This window comes from Pseudogymnoascus destructans (genome assembly GCF_001641265.1).
Source record: "Pseudogymnoascus destructans isolate 20631-21 unplaced genomic scaffold scaffold_4, whole genome shotgun sequence".
NCBI classification, from domain to species: Eukaryota; Fungi; Ascomycota; class Leotiomycetes; order Thelebolales; family Thelebolaceae; genus Pseudogymnoascus; species Pseudogymnoascus destructans.
This window is the reverse complement of record NW_020167523.1, coordinates 1,464,732-1,487,275: the sequence shown is the minus strand read 5'-3', so window position 1 is coordinate 1,487,275 and position 22,544 is coordinate 1,464,732. Positions and strand designations below refer to the sequence as shown.

General features: G+C 51.6%; 7 protein-coding genes across 7 annotated transcripts; 2 read left to right on the top strand and 5 right to left on the bottom strand.

Moving 5' to 3' along the window:
- Positions 1-4,145: 4,145 nt before the first annotated feature.
- Positions 4,146-9,052, top strand: VC83_02188 (uncharacterized protein). Its single transcript, XM_024465856.1, has 2 exons — positions 4,146-7,823; positions 7,871-9,052. Exons 1-2 carry the CDS (start codon positions 4,197-4,199, stop codon positions 8,720-8,722), a joined length of 4,479 nt encoding a protein of 1,492 aa, XP_024326937.1. The 5' UTR covers positions 4,146-4,196; the 3' UTR covers positions 8,723-9,052.
- A 37-nt stretch (positions 9,053-9,089) lies between these two features.
- Positions 9,090-10,021, bottom strand: VC83_02187 (uncharacterized protein). The gene is made up of 2 exons (XM_024465855.1): positions 9,468-10,021; positions 9,090-9,391 (listed from the first exon to the last, which is right to left on the bottom strand). Exons 1-2 carry the CDS (start codon positions 10,010-10,012, stop codon positions 9,283-9,285), a joined length of 654 nt encoding a protein of 217 aa, XP_024326944.1. The 5' UTR covers positions 10,013-10,021; the 3' UTR covers positions 9,090-9,282.
- A 475-nt stretch (positions 10,022-10,496) lies between these two features.
- VC83_02186 (uncharacterized protein) lies at positions 10,497-10,868 on the bottom strand (the record flags this gene model as incomplete). The annotated part of the gene is made up of 2 exons (XM_024465854.1): positions 10,497-10,592; positions 10,644-10,868. 2 exons carry the CDS (start codon positions 10,866-10,868, stop codon positions 10,497-10,499), a joined length of 321 nt encoding a protein of 106 aa, XP_024326943.1.
- Positions 10,869-11,055: 187 nt separating this feature from the next.
- Positions 11,056-11,636, top strand: VC83_02185 (uncharacterized protein; the record flags this gene model as incomplete). The annotated part of the gene is made up of 2 exons (XM_024465853.1): positions 11,056-11,542; positions 11,596-11,636. Exons 1-2 carry the CDS (start codon positions 11,125-11,127, stop codon positions 11,634-11,636), a joined length of 459 nt encoding a protein of 152 aa, XP_024326946.1. The 5' UTR covers positions 11,056-11,124.
- VC83_02184 (uncharacterized protein) lies at positions 11,477-12,422 on the bottom strand. Its single transcript, XM_024465852.1, has 2 exons — positions 12,209-12,422; positions 11,477-12,131 (listed from the first exon to the last, which is right to left on the bottom strand). The coding sequence occupies exons 1-2, from the start codon at positions 12,358-12,360 to the stop codon at positions 11,759-11,761; spliced, it is 525 nt and encodes a 174-aa protein (XP_024326945.1). The 5' UTR covers positions 12,361-12,422; the 3' UTR covers positions 11,477-11,758.
- On the bottom strand, positions 12,423-16,473 carry CHS2_1 (Chitin synthase 2). The gene is made up of 2 exons (XM_024465851.1): positions 14,143-16,473; positions 12,423-14,092 (listed from the first exon to the last, which is right to left on the bottom strand). The coding sequence occupies exons 1-2, from the start codon at positions 16,256-16,258 to the stop codon at positions 12,849-12,851; spliced, it is 3,360 nt and encodes a 1,119-aa protein (XP_024326940.1). The 5' UTR covers positions 16,259-16,473; the 3' UTR covers positions 12,423-12,848.
- A 172-nt stretch (positions 16,474-16,645) lies between these two features.
- VC83_02182 (uncharacterized protein) lies at positions 16,646-19,910 on the bottom strand. Its single transcript, XM_024465850.1, has 3 exons — positions 19,626-19,910; positions 19,375-19,435; positions 16,646-19,318 (listed from the first exon to the last, which is right to left on the bottom strand). The coding sequence occupies exon 3, from the start codon at positions 19,219-19,221 to the stop codon at positions 17,161-17,163; it is 2,061 nt and encodes a 686-aa protein (XP_024326939.1). The 5' UTR covers positions 19,222-19,318; positions 19,375-19,435; positions 19,626-19,910; the 3' UTR covers positions 16,646-17,160.
- Between the last annotated feature and the right edge of the window lie 2,634 nt (positions 19,911-22,544).

Sequence of the window (22,544 nt, the reverse complement as noted above, 5' to 3'; positions counted from 1 at the left end):
CTCGTCACCTGAATGTGACGACGAAAACCACCCCAAAGGAGATTAGAGATCTCCTCCGCATTCGATTTGCGGAGGAGATTGACTACAAGAGGGCGCAGGAATGCTGCCTACGCCTTCTTGATGGCGATATTGGCGCCCAACGGCACAGCTTCCAGCTGTGCCGTGCCTACAAGGAGCTCCTTGAGAGGAAGTCTCGTGGGGCACATGTAGATCTCCTTCAGGATATCCACATGCGCTTTAAGCGCATCTTTGTTTGCCCTCAGTTTCGAGGGGCACGTTTACTCTATGCCGCCGGCTAGTGGCAGTAGACGGGACCTTTTTAAAGGCCCGTTTTATCCTTACGTTACTGCTTGCCGTTGGTATTGATGCTAATGGCGAGCTTGTCCCTCTTGCGTGGGCAGTGGTGGAGTCGGAGAACGGGGAATCTTGGGGGTGGTTCTTAAACCACCTCCGTTTAGCTCTCCCTGAGCTTGTGATAGAGGAGAGCACCCTTGTCTCTGATAGAGACAAGGGGCTTCGGGAGGCAGAGAGGGGTTTGGGAGGGAGGTTGGTAGTAGCACATTGCTGCCACCACCTTAAAGAGAACTTCACGGAGAAGTTTGGAAGGGCGCTACAGCCCCTTTTCTGGGCTGCAGCACGGGCGAAGAGAGGGCAGCCTGGGATGGCGCCCTCGAAAAGATCCGAGCAAAGAAGCTGGAGGCGGCTCTTTACCTCGAGACTTGGGCAGAGGCTTGGTTTCGTGGCCGTCGATTTGGCCACGATACTAGCAACATTGCGGAGATCCTAAATCAGGTTCTCCGCATCGACCGGGAGCTCCCTATTGTGGAGCTCCTTGATGCCATCTGGCATCGAGTGATGGAGAAGCGGGGGCAGAGGTTGCTAGCAGCAACCTCTGCCATTACTGAGGGCCGGTTGACGACTCCGTTCGTCGACGCTAGGATTGAGGAGGGAAGAGAATTGGCCCGGAGCAACCGGGTCCAGATCTCTTCCCCAACAACGGGGAGGGTGGTGCAGCCAGACGGCACCATCTACCTCGTTGATACGGCGGCAGGAATATGTCCCTGCCGCTGTATCAACGAGGTCCTTGCCATTACACTGATCTTCGCTGGAGGGGGGCAATTAGCCCCCTTTCTCCCTGTTACAATGTCAGCTGCCCAATGGGCAGCTGCCTATGTTGTTCCTCTTACTCCGATTGATATATCGGAGCTGGAGGTTAATGCGCAGGACCCGTGTGATCCTCCGATTACACGGGTCCCGCGCGGGAGGCCTAGGAAGGAGAGGATTCGGCGAGAGGATTGCCGTCGACCTCGACGGCGAGATCCTCTTGTTGTCCGCTCTCGCTGCGGAACCTGCGGCGAGGCAGGGCACAATGCCCGGTGCTGTCGCCAGCCTCATCAATGAGGTTGGTGAGCTCAACTGGCCGTTATGGCTGTTTTTGGTAGGGGGGGGGGTTACGGAGGACTACGGCTTGGGGGGACTGGAGACTGGGGGGTTACAGGGCATATAGATCTTTTTAAAACATACAGGGTATATCGATCTTTTTACGCGTTGTACGGGGTATATGGATCTTTTGCCCTAAACTTATTCCAGGTCTACCCCATATAATTTCGGAAACCGCCCATAATCCCGTGCTAGGACTTTACCAACCGTGGGGGATCTCACCCCTCACCCTGACACCGGGATTGTGGAATTATATGGACGCATATCACCATCATGAGCAACTGATATTTCCTCGTTTTTCTATAGTAAATTGTACTAGACCAGTTGTCAAGGCTATTCTGGTCTGGATTCAATGCCACTCGTCCATATGTAACACAATCAATGCCACAGTTCTTATGCCGCCCTCTGTGTCTTACCGTGACTATAACACGCCGTCGGAATGACCTCCAACCTTTAAGTTCCAATGCCCGAGCCCGAGGTCGGACCGTGGAACGGATATAATCCGTGAAATCATTGACGCGCCTAGCAAGGATCATAAAACTTAGATCTGTCAAAGTGGCCATAAACTTTCTTATAACCTCAACCGTCACCCCGGCCGCTTCGCCTATATTAAGGTGAGGAGGCTGACCAGCTGTTCTTTGCGCCGTTCGAGCCTGTGCGCGGGCCAGTGGACAGGTTCTTGTTCTCGGCGGGCAAGAGCGATACTGCGTGGACGGTGGAGAAGTTGGGATCCGTGTGGAGATGGCGTTGGCTTACCCACGTAGGACGTGGTGGAGATGTGGACGGTGAAGGTAACCAATCCGTCGGGCCGTCCGCGCAAGATCAGCGTCTACCCGTATTTCCCATTCGGCAATATGTCATGGATGAACCAATCTGCAGAGTACCGTCCGGATCTGGGAGCCGTGGTGGGGACCAGCATTACGCCTTATCAAAAGGCGGAAGACTACTTCAAGAATAAGCTGCTGAAGGACAAATCTTACTTCCTGTGCGGGACGCCGCCTAATTCATGGGAGACTACGCAGAAAGTGTTTGAGGGCGAGGGCGGTCTACATGCCCCCTCGGCGGTGATGAAGCCAGGGCTGGGTGGTGGTGATGCGCGGTATGAGACTCCAGCTGCTGCTGTGCAGTATCGCGAGACTCTGGAAGCTGATGACCAGCGTGAATACCGTTTCCTTTTCGGGCCCGCTCTGGACGATGCTGAGATCCGCTCTATGCGTGAGAAATATTTTAGTAAAAAAGGCTTTCCGAGGCCGCGAGCGATTATGAACTTTCTCAAACCAGAAGTGGCACGGAAAGCCTTCATGATTTCACTTGCCCAGCAAGACCTAGATGGCGGGATGCCAGACAGCGCAAAAAGATGCTGCCGCAGGTAGACGAGCAGCTGAGCACGACGTACGGTGTCCTCATATTTGCTCCGCCGTTTAGCGGTATGCGCGAGGACGTGGGACGCTTGACGCAGAAGCGCGCTAGGTCTGCGGAAAATGGATCCGTGTACAACCAAGCGGCCGTCTTCTACATTTACAGTTTATACGGCATCGGGGAGAAGGACCGCGCTTATAAACTATTACGGGAGATGATCCCTGGGCCAACTGAAGAGGATTATTTACAGCGCGGGCAGCTGCCAGTGTTCATCCCTAACTACTACCGTGGCGCCTGGAAGGACTTTCTAAGAACTGCGGGAAGATCTAGTCAGTTGTTCAACACGGACGGGCACGGTGTCGTAGGCATAACGCTTTTGCCGAGGGCCTGTGGAGTCTGCGTGGTGATGCAAAGTGTAAGGGTCGTAAACCTACGGGAAGGTATCGTATTCTGTAAGCACAATAGGTCTACGTAGATATAGCGACTATTGACTGGAGGCCTTCTTCTGAGGCCTCCAGCCTCTTTTATCCAGGCGCCTTGCGCCCTACTTTACCGAGCCCTACGGGCCCTACCAAGTGGGCCTCACGTGGTGGCACGTGATGGCCTTCCTTACAGGAAGGGGTTGTGCATCGAAAGCCCGTCTCTACAAGCGTGTCACTATCAAGGTGACACGCTTGTAGAGACGGGCTTTGCGGGACATATAGAGAGAGAGTAATGCGTAAAGATCTATTTATCATCCCATCAGCCGTAACCTGTGGTAAGCAATGTTCACTAGGCGACCGCGTGACATTAGGCGCCAAGAAAAAGTTAAAACCCATTATTTTCATATTTCCCCTATCGGCAATCCTAAAAATCTCTTCGCCTCTTCGCTTTTTACTAACTAACTCTACTGGCTACGCCGCACCCCCGAACTCGTCTCGCCGCGTTAGTCTAGTACTACTACGTAGGGCGTGGATCCTTGAATCCTACCACCAGCATGCTCGCATGTGCTAGGAAATGCGGCTTCTAATTCTAAGGTTTGATTTCCAATCAACTACCACACCTTGATTTATAATCCTTTTTCCCTGATCCCTTTCCGGTGTCTATCTGGTTGGTTGCCCTAGAGGCGTACGTAGACTATCTCCTTATTGCCTCTCTCCTAGCGTCTATGGCTCGTGGTTAGGCTGCATTAGTGCATCTTAGCTGCTCTTGACTCTTGTTTAGGGGCCGTTAGTGGCTCTTTCTCCCTCCTTAGTCACCCACTACTCACAATTACTCATCCTCCATCGATCCTTAGATCCCTGTGCTAGCCCCCCCTACGCCATCTCCCGCTGGTACCCTTGTTTTGTTTATCTATATATACATAAATCTCATTTCCCCAGCTACTATGAAGATTATCTCCAGAAACATACCCAGCTATGGCGACCCGCACTGAGTCTCCGTCTCCCATAGACGAGGACGTCCTCAGCTACAATGCCACACCGCTGGGATCAACTGCCGTCCACTCAGTCGCCTCAAAGGAGAGTATTCGTGGAGGAACATGGGGCGAAGATGGCGACCAGGAGGCTGTGTCCCGCCATGGAGCCATTGAAGAGTTGAGTGAGATGAGGAAGGAATTATCAAAGCTGGGGTCTCACAAGAGAACCCAATCGGCCGCAGGAAAGAGGAAGAAGCTGGCCGACGACGAGGCTGATATTGCTGGCGAGCCTGACGATTCAGAAGACTTCCAGCTCGACCGTTTTCTCTTGGGTGGCCAGCTCGAGCGCCGCACGACTGCTGGAGGTGCCGGTAAGAAGATCGGAGTCGTTTTCAAAAACATGACCGTGGTGGGAGTCAACTCCTCTGTTACCTTTGTAAAGACCTTGCCCGATGCGGTGTTGGGTTCGTTGGGCCCAGACCTGTACCGCCACGCATCCAATCTCATTCCTGCTCTCAAATTCAGGAAGGCGCCGCCGACGAGGAACTTAATACATGATTTTACCGGCGCTGTTCGCGATGGCGAGATGATGCTCGTCCTCGGACGGCCTGGCTCTGGATGCTCTACGTTCTTGAAGACCATCGCCAATGAACGTTCCAGCTTTGTGGCAGTCAACGGCAATGTCACGTACGGAGGCATTCCCGCTGACGTACAGCACAAACTTTACCGTGGAGAAGTCAACTACAACCCGGAGGATGACCAGCATTTCCCATCGCTCAATGTCTGGCAGACGCTGAAATTCGCTCTGATGAACAAGACCAAGAAACAGGACCAGGATAGTATTCCCATTGTTGCTAATGCCCTCATGAAGATGTTTGGCATCAGCCACACCAAGAAAACCCTTGTCGGTGATGCCTTTTCTCGTGGAGTTTCTGGTGGAGAGAGGAAGCGTGTCGGTATTGCAGAGACTCTGGCAACGAAATCTACAGTTGTCTGTTGGGACAATTCGACAAGAGGTCTCGACGCCAGCACTGCCCTCGATTATGCAAAGTCCTTGCGGGTGATGACTGATGTCAGCAACCGAACCACATTCGTCACGCTCTACCAGGCTGGCGAGGGGATCTACGATCTCATGGACAAGGTTCTGGTTATCGAGGAGGGTCGCATGTTGTATCAAGGCCCTGCTACCGAGGCCAAGGAGTATTTCGAAAGCTTGGGCTTTCTGTGCACAGCTGGAGAGACAACATCTGATTTTCTCACTTCTCTTTGCGACCCCAACGCGAGGCGCTTCCAGCCCGGCCGTGAGGCCTCCATGCCAAAGACTGCAGAGGAACTCGAGACTGTGTTTAGAGCTAGCGAGAGCTACAAGCGTCTCCTGCAAGATGTCAGTGGATACGAAGCCAGGATACAGGAGACCGACAACGCCGACACCCGTCGCTTTGAGCAAACTGTCAATCAATCTAAAAGCAAGCATGTCTCGAAGGAGTCGAGCTACACCGTATCATTCTACCGCCAAGTCATCGCGTGCACCAAGCGCGAGTTCTGGCTCACCCTCGGCGACAAGACGTCGCTGTATACTAAATTCTTCGTCATCATTGCCAATGCCCTCATCGTCGGGTCGCTTTTCTATGGGCAGGCTCTCGATACCAGCGGTGCTTTCTCTCGCAGCGGCGTGCTGTTCTTCTCTATTGTGTTCCCGGGCTGGCTTCAACTCACTGAGCTGATGAAGGCCGTCTCTGGAAGAGAAGTCATTGCCCGTCACAAGGACTACGCCTTTTATCGGCCCTCGGCAGTGTCGATTGCTCGCGCTGTGGTTGACATTCCCCTCATTCTCAGCCAGGTTGTTGTATTCGCCATCATAACCTTCTTTTTGAGCAGCATGGACATGACTGCGGCGAAATTCTTCATATATACTCTCTTCGTCTATGTTACAACTCTGTGCCTTACTGCGATGTATCGTATGTTCGCTGCCGTTTCACCGAGCATTGATGACGCTGTTCGCTTCGCAGGAGTTGCTCTCAACTTATTGGTTATATACGTCGGATATGTCATCCCAAAGCCCCTTCTCGTCAACAAATACATTTGGTTCGGATGGATTTACTACGTCAATCCTATATCATATGCCTATGAGGCCGTCATTACAAACGAATTTTCCGGACGAGACATGGTTTGCAGCGACTCGCAGCTGGTTCCTCAGGGGCCAGGTGCATCACGCGAGTTTCAAGGTTGTACGCTACCCGGCTCTGAGATTGGCAGCACCACGGTTTCTGGGTCTAGTTACCTCACCGCATCTTTTGGTTACTCGAGAGAGCATTTATGGCGCAATTTCGGTGTCGTGATCGCCTTCTTTCTTTTTTACACGCTTATTACAGCCATCGCTGCTGAGAAGATATCATTCACCGGTGGAGGTGGTGGCACGTTGTCCTTCAAGAAGACGCGCAAGGCTAAGCAGCTTGTTGTATCAGAGAAGGCAACTGTCGACGACGTGGAAGGCGGCAGCCAGCCTAACGCAGTGGTTGAGTCGACCACTATCAATGAAGGCGAGAAATCTGCCGAGAGGTGGAGCAACAGCGACCGTGTGTTTACTTGGTCCAATGTGGAGTATACCGTTCCTTATGACGGCGGCGAGAAGAAGCTCTTGAACGGCATCAGCGGGTATGTCAAGCCAGGTGTGATGGTGGCGTTGATGGGTGCCTCGGGTGCCGGAAAGACTACCCTTCTCAATACCCTTGCCCAAAGGCAAACCGTCGGGGTCATTAGTGGGGATATGTTGGTCGATGGCCGGGCCTTGGGACCTGATTTTCAGCGTTCTACAGGGTTTTGTGAACAGATGGATCTGCACGATGGGACAGCGACTATCCGGGAATCACTCGAGTTTTCGGCTATTCTTCGCCAGGATCGCAGTGTGCCCCAGGAAGAGAAGATAGCCTATGTTGACCAGATCATCACCTTGCTAGAGCTTGAGGATATCCAGGACGCAATTGTATCCTCTCTGGGCGTCGAACAGCGGAAGAGACTGACCATCGGTGTCGAGCTAGCCGCCAAGCCGAGTCTGCTGCTGTTCCTCGATGAGCCTACGAGTGGGTTGGACAGCCAGTCGGCATACTCAATTATCCGATTCCTGAAGAAGCTTTCTCTTGCAGGTCAGGCAATCGTCTGCACCATCCATCAGCCATCCTCCATGCTCATCAACCAATTCGACATGATTCTCGCTCTGAACCCGGGTGGAAACACGTTCTACTTCGGTCCTGTCGGCGAGGGTGGGTCTGCAGTTGTCAAGTACTTCGCCGAAAGGGGATTTGTCTGCCCACCTTCGAAGAATGTGGCAGAGTTTATCCTGGAAACCGCAGCCAAGCGAGGCTACAGAGATGGAAAGGTCGTCAACTGGAATGAAGAGTGGAGAAGTTCGAGTAATAACAGAGAGCTCGCCCTAGAGATCGAGCGCATTAATAGGGAGCGAAGCCAACTTCCTGCCCCAGAATTGGGCACTCAATACGAATTTGCAGCGCCCGTTATGTTGCAGACAACTATGCTCACAAAACGCCTCTTTACTCAATACTGGCGCGATCCCTCCTATATCTACTCAAAGATCTTTGTCAGCTTCGTTGCTGGTATTTTCAATGGATTTGTAAGTTTGCCGCGTTAACTTTGAGAATTTAACTAACATACCATTAGACATTCTGGCAGCTTGGCAACACTGTTGGTGACATGCAGAACCGCATGTTCTCAGTCTTCCTTATTGTTCTCCTCCCACCAATCATGATGAACAGCATCATCCCAAAGTTTTATACCAACCGTAGCCTTTGGGAATCTCGCGAACTTCCCAGCCGAATCTATGGCTGGATCGCCTTCAGCACATCCAGTATCCTCGGCGAGATTCCAGCTGCCATTTTCACGAGTTCCATCTACTGGCTTTGCTGGTACTACCCTACTGGTCTTCCAACTGACTCCAGCTCCGCTGGCTACATGTATCTCATGTCGATGCTATTCTACCTCTTCCAAATGAGCTGGGGTCAATGGGTTACGGCATTCGCGCCATCCTTCACGGTCATCTCCAACGTCCTTCCATTCTTCCTCGTCATGGTGTTTTTCTTCAACGGTGTCTTCATTCCATACGCCTCCTTCCCCGTCTTCTGGCGCTACTGGATGTACTACGTTAATCCCGTCACCTACTGGATCCGCGGCTCCCTCGCTGGCACTGTCAGTTCCACCCCGGTAATCTGCAGTCCGCTCGAACTCAGCCACTTCAACCCGCCACCGAACCAGACCTGCCTCGACTACGCGGGCGACTTCGTCTCGAAGATCGCCAAGTCGGGATACCTCGGCAACCCAGATGCCACGTCTGACTGCACGTACTGCGCGTTTTCGTCCGGAGAGGAGTATCTTCGCACACTTAATGTTCAGTCTGATGATAAGTGGAAGTGCATGGGCATTTTCCTTGCCTTCTGCATCATCAACTGGGCGCTGGTTTACTTCTTCATCTATACCACTCGTATTCGCGGGTGGAGCTTTGGATTGGGCTTGTGATCGCTTCGATCTCAAGTGCCATTGGTGCCGCTAAGAGCGGTATTATTTCTCTTTTTAAAGGTGGAAAGAAGTCTGAGAAGGCTTAACAACGGGCTTTATCTGCCCATATTTTTTTTTTACAATTTGTTGTGGATTTTATGCATTGCTTGCGGATAGATCTTTCTTTTTGGCGTTTGGGGAGATTTTTTAAAACGCGGATACCGATATAGAACGGGAAGAAAGCTGGCGTTTTATTTAATAATAATGGATATTTATAAGAAAAAACTTCGAGGATAATCATTTAATGACTTTGCAATAGTAGATTCTCCGGCCTATACGGAACTCTGGGGCTATTAAGAAATAATTAAGTGGCTAAATTATCACATGCCTTCATGGTTTGACACTGTCCTGTGCTCTCATGTCCCCACACATTGCACACAGCCCGCCTAAATAAATTCCGCTCAACCACAATCCTTAGGTAGTTTCAACCTTCTCACTATTCGTCGCTGATATATCTTTATGGGTCGAGTCATTCTGAGGCGGTATTTCTTCCCTCTCCGTCTTCTCCTCTACAAGTCGTGTCACACCGAAGAGGTTGTCCATTCGCTCCAGATGCCCTTGGTCTCAGGGACGAAGAACCATGTGAAGACGAACATGACGGCGCAGAAGGAGCCAAATATGAAGTAAGTCCTAAGAGGTTTCACGTCAGTGTTGTGATGCAACAAGAAGGGGATTGCTTCAGGTTTGAAGAAATAGTGAGGCATGCCCGTAACCGTTTGCCCCAACTGTCACCAACATAGTCAGCACGCTTTTGGCAACCACAAAATTGAAGAGCCATTGTGTCGCCGCTATAGCCACATTCATGGACCGCAACCTCGCGGACGGGATCTCAGAAATGTAGATCCAGCAAACGGGTCCCCATCCAACCTCGAAGGAAACAGCAAAGAAAAAGATGAAAGTAAGGGCGGCGTAGCCAGCGGGAGGGATAACTTTCTCTGCCTTGGGCGGGTCAAAGTGGATGTAGAAGCCGATGTAGAACATCCAGACGACCATGATCACCGATGTGTACAGCAGGGATTTTCGGCGGCCAAGTGAATCTGCCATGAAGAGGAGGAAAAAGATGACGCCGAGGACCTTGATGATACCGTAGACACCAGTGGCGAGCAGGCTATTCTGGTTACCGGTTATACCGACATTCTCGAAAACCTGGGGCGCGTAGTAGTTAATGGCGTTCGTTCCCGTCATCTGCTGGCAAATCATGAAGCCGATACTAATGAGGACGCGCTTTAGGTTTCCGGGAATGGTCCACATTTCCCTTTGGAGGCTCCAGAACGTTTCGCCGCCGATTATCAGGCGTTCATGCTCTAGTTAGGTAGCCATGTCATTGAATTCTTCCTATAAATACGAGTGTTCCATTAGGAGCTGCCGGAGCGTCTGGAGAGTGTCTTTAGCTTTATCCCATGGTCTTGCTTTGCGAGCCAGCGGGGTGACTCGTTGCAGAAAATCATAGTGAAGAAGAGAAGAAATGGGGGGATTGATTGCATTCCGAGAGCCACACCCCATTGAGCATCGCCTTTGAGATGAACGAGGCAGCCGTACTAAATATAACGTTAACTCTTCATGTATTTCCATATCTGGCGACGGGTCTTACGTTGATCCAATAACTTAACATGATGCCGACGACAGTAAACAGTTGATAAAGCCCCGTCACAGCGCCCGAATGGCACGCGGTGAGTTTTCGGAGATGTACTCTTGGATCTGTTCAGTGGACTTCACTGAAGGTCCAGGTAGGATCTCAGTTGGTCTGGTTTCCGAGTGCCCAGCGCGCGATCCGGATCGACTCAGTGATTGTCTCAAGATCGGCTGCATAGTCACCAGAACCTGCGTCGAACTATAAAGGATGGTATTAGCAGCGGTATGTGAATGGAATTTAAATGCTTACATAGTTAAAGGAGATCTTGGGGGGGTCTCGGGGGTCGGCTGACGCCAGCTTCACAGTCCCAGCTGTGTTATGTGGATGCGCTTTCAGGAGAGCGCAGGTCCAGGCGTTTTTTGCGGCCGTAGCATCGACCGAGTATCCAGGATAGTAGCCACGGAAGTTAAGGGGCCCGCCAAAGGCCAACTCATCATAATTACCGTTGGGCGACGGGCTACTCTTGATGAACATGGTGGCGACGAAGCCGTTAGAGACATATGTTCCCTTAGTGAGTGCAATCTTCCCATTGTGCCATTTCTTGAGACATAGCATCAAAGAGGTTGTAAAGCAAACGTCAAGACGCAAAACAGCCCAATCTATAAAGCAACGTGATCCAGCCAAGATAGCACCCAAGTCTTTTATATATGGGACACTGATCTGGCTTGACATCATCTCGTGCATCACAGCAACAACTACACCACATTTACTACTCAGCCATTCTACCATTATGGCTCATGATTCGCAGACCCAACTTAAAGATATTATGGGCTGCAAGAACTGGGTCATGCTTCAAATCGGCCGCATCGCTGTGCTGCACGCAGACAAGCTTCAAGCGTTGCGACAGGGACACTTCAATTGTGTGGGGTTTAAGCAGACTATCATCGATATCCATGGCTTCCAACAGCTTGGAGAATTAGACGCGGTCGTTTCGAGAGCTATGATAATGCTTCAACTTCTACCAGCCGTGGTCGCCCCATTGTATGTTATTGGGTCGGTGGCGAGGCAGGGAGACGAGCAGTTCTTCCGGGACATCCTTTCTTCTCCGCCCCTGCTCGATACCTCACTTAAACAACGGGCGAGGATCTTACCAGCTCTAGAAGATGTCTGGGATAAGAGGAGGGCCGAACCTACCTTTCTATTGGAGAGTACGAACCTATTCATGATATTGATATCCTACTTATTTAATGGGTGTTCAAAGCCAAACTCTTCCTCGCCATTGCGGAGGGGAACCTAACGTAGATAACTAGCTACAATTACGGCCTTTTATAAATAGAGGACAACAAGAGTTTAATTGTTTTGATTCTCAACAGCCACAATCATGACACGCATGATGTGCATTTTCCGAACCTAAGGTTGCAAATCTAAACCTTGTGGAAGACACCGCTAAAATAATCCATAGCACCCAACGGCACACCCAGGTGCCTCAAGATGCAGTACGCCGTCGACAAATGGAAATGAAAGTTCGGGATGACAAATTCACTGAGATACGCCTGCCCGCTCTCGAACCTGAAGTCGCCCATCTTCGACTGCATGATGATAGGCTCCTCGGCAGCCTTCTTCGCATCGATCTTCGCCGGGTCCACGGATTGGAGGATCTCGATCGTCTTGGCAATTCGGGCGCGGAGCTCGGGGAAGGTTGCCTCGTTGTCATCTAGGACAATGTTCTCTATGCCGAAGGCGCGGACGCAGAGGAATTTGGAGGAGTTGGACATAGCCTGGATTTGGAAAGGAAGGCTGTTTGTAGTTGCAAGATTAGACACGATCCAGGCGCAACACATGAATTTATAAAGTAGTATGACAGCTAGACTTACGGCTTCATGTCATCTCTCAGGCGAGCGGTGAGGAGCTCCTCGTGAGCGATGCCCTTCTCATCGGCATAGGCAATGGACTTATCGAGGATGGCAGAGAGGTTGTTGAGGTACTTGATTAGCACCGGGATGGATTGGTCGTAGAGGGAAGTCATATTGGAGATTGGTGGGCTGATGTCGTTGCGGAAAGTTCAATTTACTGGTAATTATTCTGGTGACTTGAGGAATAGATCTCTAGCTTCACTCTGGGGCGGACATCTGTCCATAATATAGAACTTTAGCACTCCGCTAGCGCTGACCCGCCATCTACCCCGCTACCCGCCGCCGCCATAGGGCAAAGATCGAGGCGGCAAGATCTGAATTTGTAATCGCCGGTAACCCCACACTTTTGACCCACCTTGGTTGATAATATGTAGCAATTGCCAAGCTTCCTTAAAACATACCTGTGCTGTTTATCGTTGAACCCATTTCATAACCAGATATAACAAAGCAGTCTACACCATAATACACAAATTCCCCAGCCAACCCCGAAAACCAGACATATCCCAGGTCATAAACCCATCCAATATCCCCTGTCCCTGTCCATCCGTAAATTCCACACCGCCCCATCAATCGCCAATTAACCCCCCAAAACCCTGTCCGTTCACTTCCTCGAAACACTGCTCCCGATACTACTCGAGATATCACTAATCTTATCCTTGACACTCCCAAACCCAAACTTCGACCAAAACCCACCCCCCCTAGCCTTCGAGCTAAGCACCGTGCTCCCCCCCACCGAGCTACCCCCCCACCTGTAGCTCCCGCTCTCCCACTTCGCCTTCCCGTCAATAAGCATACCCACCAGCTCAATGATGCGGAACGTCGTGCTACCCACCGCGCGGAACAGCGCGATCGCCGCCACAGACCAAAGCAGGAACTTGAGGTACGAGTTGCTCCCGATGTTCTTGCCCTGGTACGCCTCCGACACGGCCATGGCCAGGATGGCATTCGCCACCATCCACGAGACGACCATGTACGTGCGCACAGCGCGGTAGTAGTCCTCCTGTGCGGTCTCCTCGGATGGGCCGAGCTCGGGAACCTCGATGCGATCGCGGAGGTTGCGCAAGGCCTCGTCGTAGCCGGAGTCGATGTCGAGCTGCTCGCTGGGCATGTCGAGCTCGACGGTGGAGCCCTTGTGTTTGGAGACGGCTGTGCCGAGGTCGGTGCGAACGGTGTTGTCGCCCTTGGTTCCCCAGGAGATGTCGTGGGTGTTGCAGAAGGCGTAGATCTGGAGGGTGCAGATGTAGCTGGGCAGGAGGGCGAAGTACTGCGCCGCAGAGGTGAACATGTGCCATGGGTCGAGGTATAGGAAGGAGGAGAAGAAGTACAGCCCGAGCGTCGAGGCGATGGACACGGCGACGTTGGTGAAGATGTTGTTTCCGAGAGTTATGGTGTTGCTGGTAAACTGCCGCACGACGATGTAGATCGTCGCAAAGGTCGTGTATACCATGATGATTGCGTAGATGACCATACTAGAAAGGTACAACTTCTTCGCGCCCTGTGGCCGGTTGCCCATGGAGAGGATGAATTGCGTGCAGATGAGAAGCACGCAGACATATTTCAGGATATAGAAGATGTATTTCCCGATGCTGTGGCCAAACGGATCGACCTTGGGATCAGCGAGCGAGCCAGCAACAAAGTAGAACGTGAGGTAGAAGTTCGCCAGGGAGAAGAACGTGAAGAGCAGACTGAGCAGCTGGTACACGAATTCAATATGGAGGAGGATCTTGCGTGCGATGGTGTGGTCTGTGTTCCAGATCTGCTTGAAATGCACCAGAGAGTAGACGGCAGCGAAGAAAGCTCCATTGAGCCAACGGCGACGCTGGGAGACAAACTCGGGGACGGTATCTGAGGATTTATTAGCCAAATATTCGCCGGGAGTGATAGATAAAACTTACCAGGCACATCAGTCTCTCCCTTGCAGTTCTTGACATATTTCAACACCCATCTCTCATCTCGTTTCGCGACAAGCTCCCAGCACAGAATCCGATCTTCAGCAAGATACATATTGGCCGTGAAGACATCGGCATTCTGGCCGTGCAGAGTTTCACCCTTGAAGTACTGACTTAGCGGTCCATGGCCAGTATGGTCATTCTGCAGAGCGTGGTAACGATACGCACTGAGAGCACCAGGAAGGACAGTAATGTATCCAAACACCGACTCGAGCGGCTTATCCAAGATATTAGACATCTTGTACTCAAAATTCTGCGACGCAACCAGCGGGTTCAACAACCCAAGCCAGCCCTTCCCCTTCATCGCCACGATCTCTCCACAGGCACCTGCGACGTTGGAGTCGGTGTCAAAGGCCTTCCAGAGATGGTAAAGAGAATTCCCCGTCGGCTTCGTACCCACATCAAGCAGGATGCAGATATTCGGCGTCAGAGTGCGACCAAAAGCATTGAAGAACCAGCGATGAGAGTTCAGCTTCTTCGCGTTCTTCTCCTTCAGACAGAACAGCATCTGCACCGGCACGATTCCCTTCTCCGCGCCCTTGAACTTCAGGTCCGAGTCCAGCGACACCTGAGTGGTATACTCGTACACGTGCGCCTGCACCTCCTTCTGGTTGACAAGATTCTTGGCAATGCCGTCCTGGTACACACCCATCGCCGCGAGCGCATCGAGCGTGCGCGGGTGGATCTTCTGCCGACCATCAGAGACGATGCAGACGACAATCTTCTGCCACCCGTTCTCGCCCCACGTGCGCGACTTGGAGCGCGAGCAGAAATGGGCAATATTCTTCATGACGGCGTGCATGGTGCGCGTGAAGTTGATCTCGTCCTCGTTATACATGGTGATACAGATGAAGAGCTCTGTTTCCCTGGCCGTCGAGCCAATGTTCTGGCGCAGCTTGTAGCCCTTGGACACGAAGTCATCGGGATCGCAGGTCACGGCTGTGTATCTCATGTGCGTGAACTCAACCTCATCGCGGCGGGGGAGGAAACTGTACAAGATGGTGGGGATCTTGCATTCGAGGATAAGCTCGCCGTTAATGAGACGAACCTCCTTCTTGGCCATCTGTGCCTGGCGAGCACCTCTGCGCTCCTGTCGCCCATCTGGCGCAGGCCCGTAGTGCTCAAAGTCGGACTTCTCATTGTCGTACTCCTCGGTGAACGTCGACTCTGACGTGTAGGACTCGCGAGACTGGGACCGGACATGATCAGTACCGATAGTACTTTTCGGAGCAAAAACGTCGTCTCCTTCTGTTTCTAACGCGATCGAAACCGTCGCGTCGTCTGCGAATGTGGAGCTCCGCGCACCAGCACCCGGTCCAGAGAATAGTGGTGCGGGAGGGAGTGGTCTCCTCGGGCTGCCGCCGTATCTCGACGAAGGAGTGCCGGGTCTCGGAGAGCCATTCACATCCGCTGGCTCATATTGAGCTATCGATGGTGGCCTACCTCTCTCAGACGCTGTTTGAGATGGGGTCCACGACCGCGTCGGTGACTGTCTCCCGGTGTATGGGTCGTATGAGCTCTCCGGTGGTAATATCGGCGCTCCATCAACGATGGAATTGGAGCGCGAGCTCGTCGACATGACGGTAGGCTGGTATGATCTGCGCGGGGTGCTGGGACTATTGACAGGTAAGCTTTCATTCTTCATCTCACCGTTAGCAGCCAAGTGGGCTTTGACTTGACTCCGCAGCGACTTCCTGCGCGAGGGTCCATCAGGGAGTTTGGGGAGGAGATTCACGAAGTGGTCTTCTTGGGGGGGCTTCGGCGGCGCTTGCTTGGTCACCGCAGCTGGCAACTTGCCGCTCGAGATAGCTTCTTCTTCGCCATGAAGGGCAGAAATGTGTTCTAGCGTGGAGAACTGCACAGACTTCTTGTGCACCGCGAGAGGACGGGGTAGTAAATCAGGATCCTGTACATACATGCGGGCGTTCGAGGAGTTGGAGTCGTCCATTGATGTCAACAGGCGGATGGCGGACGCATCGTTCGACATGTGTGTTGGTGTTGATCCCTCATCATCACCGTATGATGGAGGATCGAAGTTTGGAGGTGTATTTGGGCGATACATTGTGCTTTGTGATTTATTGTAGCGACGGATATGCGGAGTGCCTCGTCAGAGGGAATGTTGTGTTTATGAAGCCCACATGCGTTTAGCGCAAACCATGCGAATGATGATGGTCTTCTTGGATGATGGCGAAATATAATGCTACTCAACAGTAGATCATATCCAGAATTCTCAAAGAGAATGTGTACTTTTGATATGAGGTTGTAATATGAATGGGTGTAGTTAGTGTCCTGATGGTTCCCGCAGTCCGGCGTTGATGAACCAAGCTCCAACATCGGTAAACGTTGCCTGGTTGACCTAGCAACGCCTTGGTCACGAAACAAACCACAAGCCACAAAAATACGCGCCCATCAATGAGTCTCACTTGAAATACATTGGATCAAAGACATTGGATCCAGTTTAATTATACTTGCATATATATCCCAATTCGCCAGGAGTTGTAACTTCATGTACATGCAAGTCTTAAATTTAGGTATAAGGAAACTATTCTTAAATTACTATGGCCTGTTTCTTGAAGAGTTCGGTCGACAACAGAGGTACGGCGGGACAATTGAAAGATCATTTTCATTCCTCGTGGGACAGGGCACGGCACGGCAAGAATGTAATTGGCAGCCCATCGGCCCGGCCCCCTCTTCTACTCGTCTCGATTCTACCTCCTCAAACTCCGCAAGGTACAAAAACTCCTGATCGTTTCCCTCACCCGAAGAAGGTTGGCGAGAGAACTTTGGTGATGCGGGAGAGTATAATGGCGGGTACCAACCGCCCACTGTGACGATGAAGGAAAAGGATGCCGGTGCGACGATCAGCTGTCATGTTGTATGTTACAAGGGCTCAAGATCAAGCGCTCAGATGGGTATCGTATATCGAGGCATGAGATTTGGTGGAAATTGTTGTCGGAATTATGTTCAGTTCCAGCCCAGGGAGTTCTCTGCCATCATTGGTCCGGAGATTTGGGCGGTCCTGGCAGAGTTTCCGGCGCTTCTTCCGCTGCCTCTGCTGTGTCTGTCGGCTGATGAATCGGAGCTCGATTCGTCAGAACCAGTCGATTGACGTCCGCCAGACATGTAGACACCACCGGGGAGGGCTGGGCTGCCACCGGTAGCTTCCATCATATCGCCGGGGTTCATGAGGGACCTCGTGCGGCGATGGGAAAGCTTGCGTCTCTTGTAGCGGCGGGCAATGAAGAACATGGCCGCACCGTACGCAGCAGCTGCAACGACGGCACCAGTAGCGATTCCGGCAGTCATACCCTTGGCGTCCGGTGTCTGGTTGTTCTCGTTTGTGTCGAAGATTCCACCGTTTCCATTACCACTGCTCTTACCGTCCGGGGTGGGAGACGATCGAGCACCACTAGCAGGGACTGCAGGGTCGGATCCATCGAGGCCAGAGCCAACGGTGATAGGGATGGAAGGGTTGATGCTGCTCATGATAACGGCAACAGGCTGCGAGGGGTTCTTGTAGAGGCGAGACACCGGGACGTGGATCATGATGTCGAGGTTGGATACCATCTCGGTAGGGATATATGCAAGACCAAGCGTGGTGATGAATCCGAGGCTCCTGGAAGTGTCGTAAGGCTCCAGGCTGTGCATTATGACGTCCGACTCCTGAATCTCCAGCCCGTATGCGATACCCTTGGGAAGGTATGTGAAGATTTGGGCAGAAGACATGGAATTGGCAACGACGAATTCGTAGTTCAGCGCGTACGTGAATCCGACTTGGATCAGAGTGTATCCCACCTTTGCGGTTGGCACGCCGGTAAGAGGCGCGACTACCTGAGGCAAGGTGCTTGGGATTCCGCTGGGAATCGCCACGGTGGTGGTTGCCTTTGGGCCGGTCTGAGTCGTCTGGATCAGGATGGATGATCCAACCCAGTCAGATGTAGTTGGAACAGCTTCGGTAGTAGCAGCAGTGGTGGTCGGGGCGGTCGGGCTGGTCGGGGTGGTCGGGCTGGTCGGGCTGGTCGGGCTGGTCGGGCTGGTCCTCGGGATATCCGTTAGCGAAGTAGGCTTCTGCGTGGTTGTAGGAGGGAGCACAATGGCTGTCCCATTGTTTCTGAGCGATGTGGTGTCGCCTCCCGTCGGGACAGGTGGAACGCGAATGGTTGTGGAGTTGGTTCCTGATCCTGTTGGGAATACGGTACCTCCAGTTTCGGCAGTTGCTGAAGAGATGATGCTAGAAATCATGCTCTCCAGACCGGTCGACGATGCTGTCGGGGTTTCCGTGGAAGTGCTTGGCGCGAATGTCGTGGTGGCACCAGTGCCTGTGCCAGTGCCCGTGGGGTCGGGGTTAAGTCCGCCGACGAGAGAGGACAGGAGACCGCCGTCGGACGAGCTGGAGGGGCTGAGAGTCTGGTGATCAGGGTCTTTGGTGTCAGTCGACGAGGAAGCTCCTGTTCCTGTGCCAGAGTATGTCATTCTCAAGGTAGGTGATGCCGTTGTCTCGGGGGCGAGGACACCGCTAGATCCCAAGACACCGCTAGATCCCAAGACACCGCTGGGGGCGGTAATACCATCAGTAGCGGACGAACGCGAGGGATTGGGGTCCAAGACCGAAGACAGGCCTGGGGAAAGGGTGGGGAGAACAATCAACGGTGGCTTCACAGCCGTAGTGGCAGCGGCACTCGACGGAGGAGCCTGGCCTAGTGTGGTTGTTTTACCATTGTTGACAAGGACGGTGTTGGAGACGATGACAGTCTTGACAACCCCAGGTGCGACTCCCTCGACCGAGGGCGCGACGGATGCGACGGGTGCGCCCGTCTCGGGTGCTGAGCCTCCAGTCGCAACGCCGAGGAGGTCGCCAAGGAGGTCGGGCTTTGTTGAGGAGCTCGAATGTTCGACGGAGTTGGACGTGGTGTTGGAAATCTCACGCTTGACCTGTCGCGGGAAGTAAAACTTGGGCCTGTCCTGTGCAACGACGTTCGACGAGAGCAGGGCCACGACGGCCACAAAGATTGATGGGGCGTGCATGATGGCGGTCTATATATCGATCGAATGCGTAAACGATTTTTGAATTGCTAGAAGGCGAAGACTCCGGTTGGAATACGTCGAAAATTGGGCGCTGTAACTAGAGGGACAGTCAGCACGGAGACGACAATTCCAGATGCGCTGGTGGTGACGGACAGCTGAAAATATATCGATTGAAACGAGTGTAGATGACAGTAAATGTCAGTAGTGAGTGTATCTGGATCGAAGCGTCGTAAGCAACTATCCCCACAAGCACCAGTCATATACGGGCTCAAATGAGGCTGGCAGGGTCATGGCAACAACAGTTTCGCGATGTTTCCCGACCGCAGATGTATCCTTCGGACTGTTTTGTTGATCCTTCCACGATGCCTCATTTGAGCACAGCGACGGGGAAGTTATCGACTCACTTGATAAGGTCAACGAATGGGACCGGGTTTCCAAAGGATTGACAGACGATATAGATCGTGAAAGAGATTCGAGGTGGTGGATTATGGTAGTGGATTATGCGACAGGTAGTTGTATTGGCAATTGAGGGATTAAAGTCATGAAGCGTGTACCATTATCCACCGGACCCCCTAGGGCCTCGTTTGCGGGAGAGGTTGAAGGGCGACCGAGATGGGAACTCGTCGATGCGGGAGGTGATAGAGAGAGAGAGGAGCGACGGTGAGGTGTGAAGTCGTGGAAGAGGAGGAGGAGGAGGGGGGGGGGGGGGGCACGTTGGCGTTTGGCGTCGAATAATACGTAGAGAGAGGGAGGAGGGATCGAGACCAAAACCAAGGGGGGAGATCGGTTTTAGATGTGGTAGGAGTACTTGAGATGTACCCTTAGGAGATGGTACTTGAGATGTACCCTTAGGAGATGGTACTTGTGATGTACCCTTAGGAGAGGACGGCACGGGTGGGTAGTGGGCAGGGTAGGAGCAGAGATTCAAAGGTACACCAATCGCAACGCGCCATCAAACCCACTTTAAGTACCGGGGCATCTCTTGGTATCGTATCCCTGCACTAATCCCTGTCGAGATGGCTAAGCGATATTAAAGGATTGGTTGATCAGGGCCCCTATTCGTCGGCGGCCAGAATAACAATGGTACGATGGGTTTGTACTGTACAAGATTACAGGGGTAGAGATACCCCTGACTCACATCCCTAACCCTAACCCATCTCTACTCTCTGACATGGTGCATGTCACCACTAAAATGGTGCATGTCACCACTAAACCAAGCAAGAAGCAAGGGGAAACTGCCCCGTCACTGTCCTGTCTGTAACTGTAACTGTGTTTCCTCCGTTTCCTTCGTTTCCTTCGCCTACAGAGTATGTACAGCATGAACCCCCTGGGTACCTGCTGTATACCCGGAAATACCAGCACTTCCCACCACCTCCCAGCGGTACTCGTACAGTACCGCCTAGACCATCCCCTACTCGAGTATCCCCCCCTATACCCGCGACAGTGGCGGGCGCCGGCGTTGCAACGAGCTCTGCGACGGGGGACTTTGGCGACTTTTTCCCCCTAGTGCACACAGCCCAGTGCACACAGCAAACCCCAGCCTTGCTTGGGAGAACTGCCCTCCCCGTTTGCTCGGACTCGACCCCCCGCCGTGCGCACGGAGCCATCTGTTTCCATCCCTTTGAACACGCGAATTGGGCCATCAGAGCCAACGCACCGTCATATCCCAGCTATTATCGTCCAAGACAGGCGAGAAAGCCGAGCGCTAGTAGAGCGAGATAAGTTGGCTAGGCCCGACGCACCAGCCTAGACTGCGCCATCCCCATTAGGCCAGCAGCTGCGATGTGGTGTAGCTTTAGCCTAGAGTAGTTAGCTGCTACATATAGCTTACTAAACATGATAGTAGACGTGTTAGAAAGAACTAGATACATGCACTATTAGCAAGTTTAATGCGAAGATCCTAACATGTATAACATATGGTTTTAGCTTGTACGAAACATGATTAACAAATATAGGATTTATAAGGGAGACATATACAACTTTAACAAGATAGGATTTTTAATAGGCTAAATATCTTCCAAGATGGTTGTAACAAATGCTAAACAAAAGAGCAGACCTCATACAACATAGCAAGGTAATAGGGAATAGATTATAGTGATTTAAGGCATTAGATCGTATAGATATACACTACTGCTATTTATTATTGTTATAGGGAAAACCCACCTTTCGTCTTAGTATAAAAATGCTTCTTTGCTACTAGATTAGGTTATTAATATTACGTTAAATAGCTAGCTAACAAATAAGCAAGGGCTTAATTAGATTAAGCATTTGATTAATATATAAGAGGTTGTATAAAGGGTAGATATCAACTTCTAATTCTTAACAGGCACAAAAGTCATCACTTAATTGAATTTAAGATGTATTATAAGGACTAGAATATTATTATTCTTTGTATGCTAACGTAACGTATGGGGTAGTCGGACATACGGGGTAGTCGGACAAAAATGCCCGACTACCAACTGAGAACCTTCATATCTTCCACCATGAACATCCCACAACCATACAGTCGTGCTCAGATTGAAGACAACATCCAAAAGGCTGTCATTGCGCTCCAATTGAAGGAATTCAAATCAATTAGTTGCTGCAGACCACTTCGAAGTTCCTAAGTCAACTCTTGCTGATAGGATGTCTGGGAAGAAAACGCATGCTGTAGCTCATGAAATTGAACAAGCTCTCTCAAATGCAGAAGAAAATACACTAGCACGATGGATTACACGTCTCACTGCCACGGGTTTTCCTGCAACTCCTATGTTGATCAAGGAAATGGCTGAAGAAATTCGCGTACGACGCGTCCAAATCGCGTCTTCTCAAACCACTCTTCGGACCAATACTACCCCCATAGGCCATGAATGGATCTATAGATTCTTAAAACAACATCCAAACTTTAAAGGGGTCTACTCAAGACAACTAGAGTCTGCACGACATAAAGAAGCCACTCCTATAAAGATTTCAGCTTGGTTTGACGCGTTTAAAGCACAAATTGAAGAGCGAAAGTACAAGCCATGCAACATCTATAATATGGATGAGACAGGTTTTGCAGTTGGAGAGACTCAATCCATGCGAATAATTGTTGATTCTACCTTGAAATCCAATTGGAAGGTCACAGCTGGGAAGCAGGAGTGGATAACTGTACTTGAATGCATTGATGCAGATGGTGGTGCTTTACCACCTATGATTATATTCAAGGCTAAGAATACCAATTCAAGTTGGATTCCAAAGGACACCCCTACAAACTGGCACTTCTCAACAAGTAATAGTGGCTGGACTTCAAACAGTCATGGATTTGAGTGGTTGCGGAAGGTATTTGAGCCTAAGTCACGCAA

What these genes read in the sequence shown, in the direction of transcription:
- VC83_02182 (XM_024465850.1), bottom strand. Translation starts at nt 19,221, where the DNA reads ATGCACGCCCCATCAATCTTTGTGGCCGTCGTGGCCCTGCTCTCGTCG.
- VC83_02187 (XM_024465855.1), bottom strand. Translation starts at nt 10,012, where the DNA reads ATGTGGACCATTCCCGGAAACCTAAAGCGCGTCCTCATTAGTATCGGC. An exon ending in GTTGGGGCAAACGGTTACGG is followed by an intron (nt 9,392 to 9,467) that starts GCATGCCTCACT and finishes GAAACCTCTTAG; the next exon opens with GACTTACTTCATATTTGGCT.
- VC83_02184 (XM_024465852.1), bottom strand. Translation starts at nt 12,360, where the DNA reads ATGACTTCCCTCTACGACCAATCCATCCCGGTGCTAATCAAGTACCTC. An exon ending in CTGAGAGATGACATGAAGCC is followed by an intron (nt 12,132 to 12,208) that starts GTAAGTCTAGCT and finishes AACTACAAACAG; the next exon opens with CCTTCCTTTCCAAATCCAGG.
- VC83_02188 (XM_024465856.1), top strand. Translation starts at nt 4,197, where the DNA reads ATGGCGACCCGCACTGAGTCTCCGTCTCCCATAGACGAGGACGTCCTC. An exon ending in CTGGTATTTTCAATGGATTT is followed by an intron (nt 7,824 to 7,870) that starts GTAAGTTTGCCG and finishes ACATACCATTAG; the next exon opens with ACATTCTGGCAGCTTGGCAA.
- CHS2_1 (XM_024465851.1), bottom strand. Translation starts at nt 16,258, where the DNA reads ATGTATCGCCCAAATACACCTCCAAACTTCGATCCTCCATCATACGGT. An exon ending in GGGAGAGACTGATGTGCCTG is followed by an intron (nt 14,093 to 14,142) that starts GTAAGTTTTATC and finishes ATAAATCCTCAG; the next exon opens with ATACCGTCCCCGAGTTTGTC.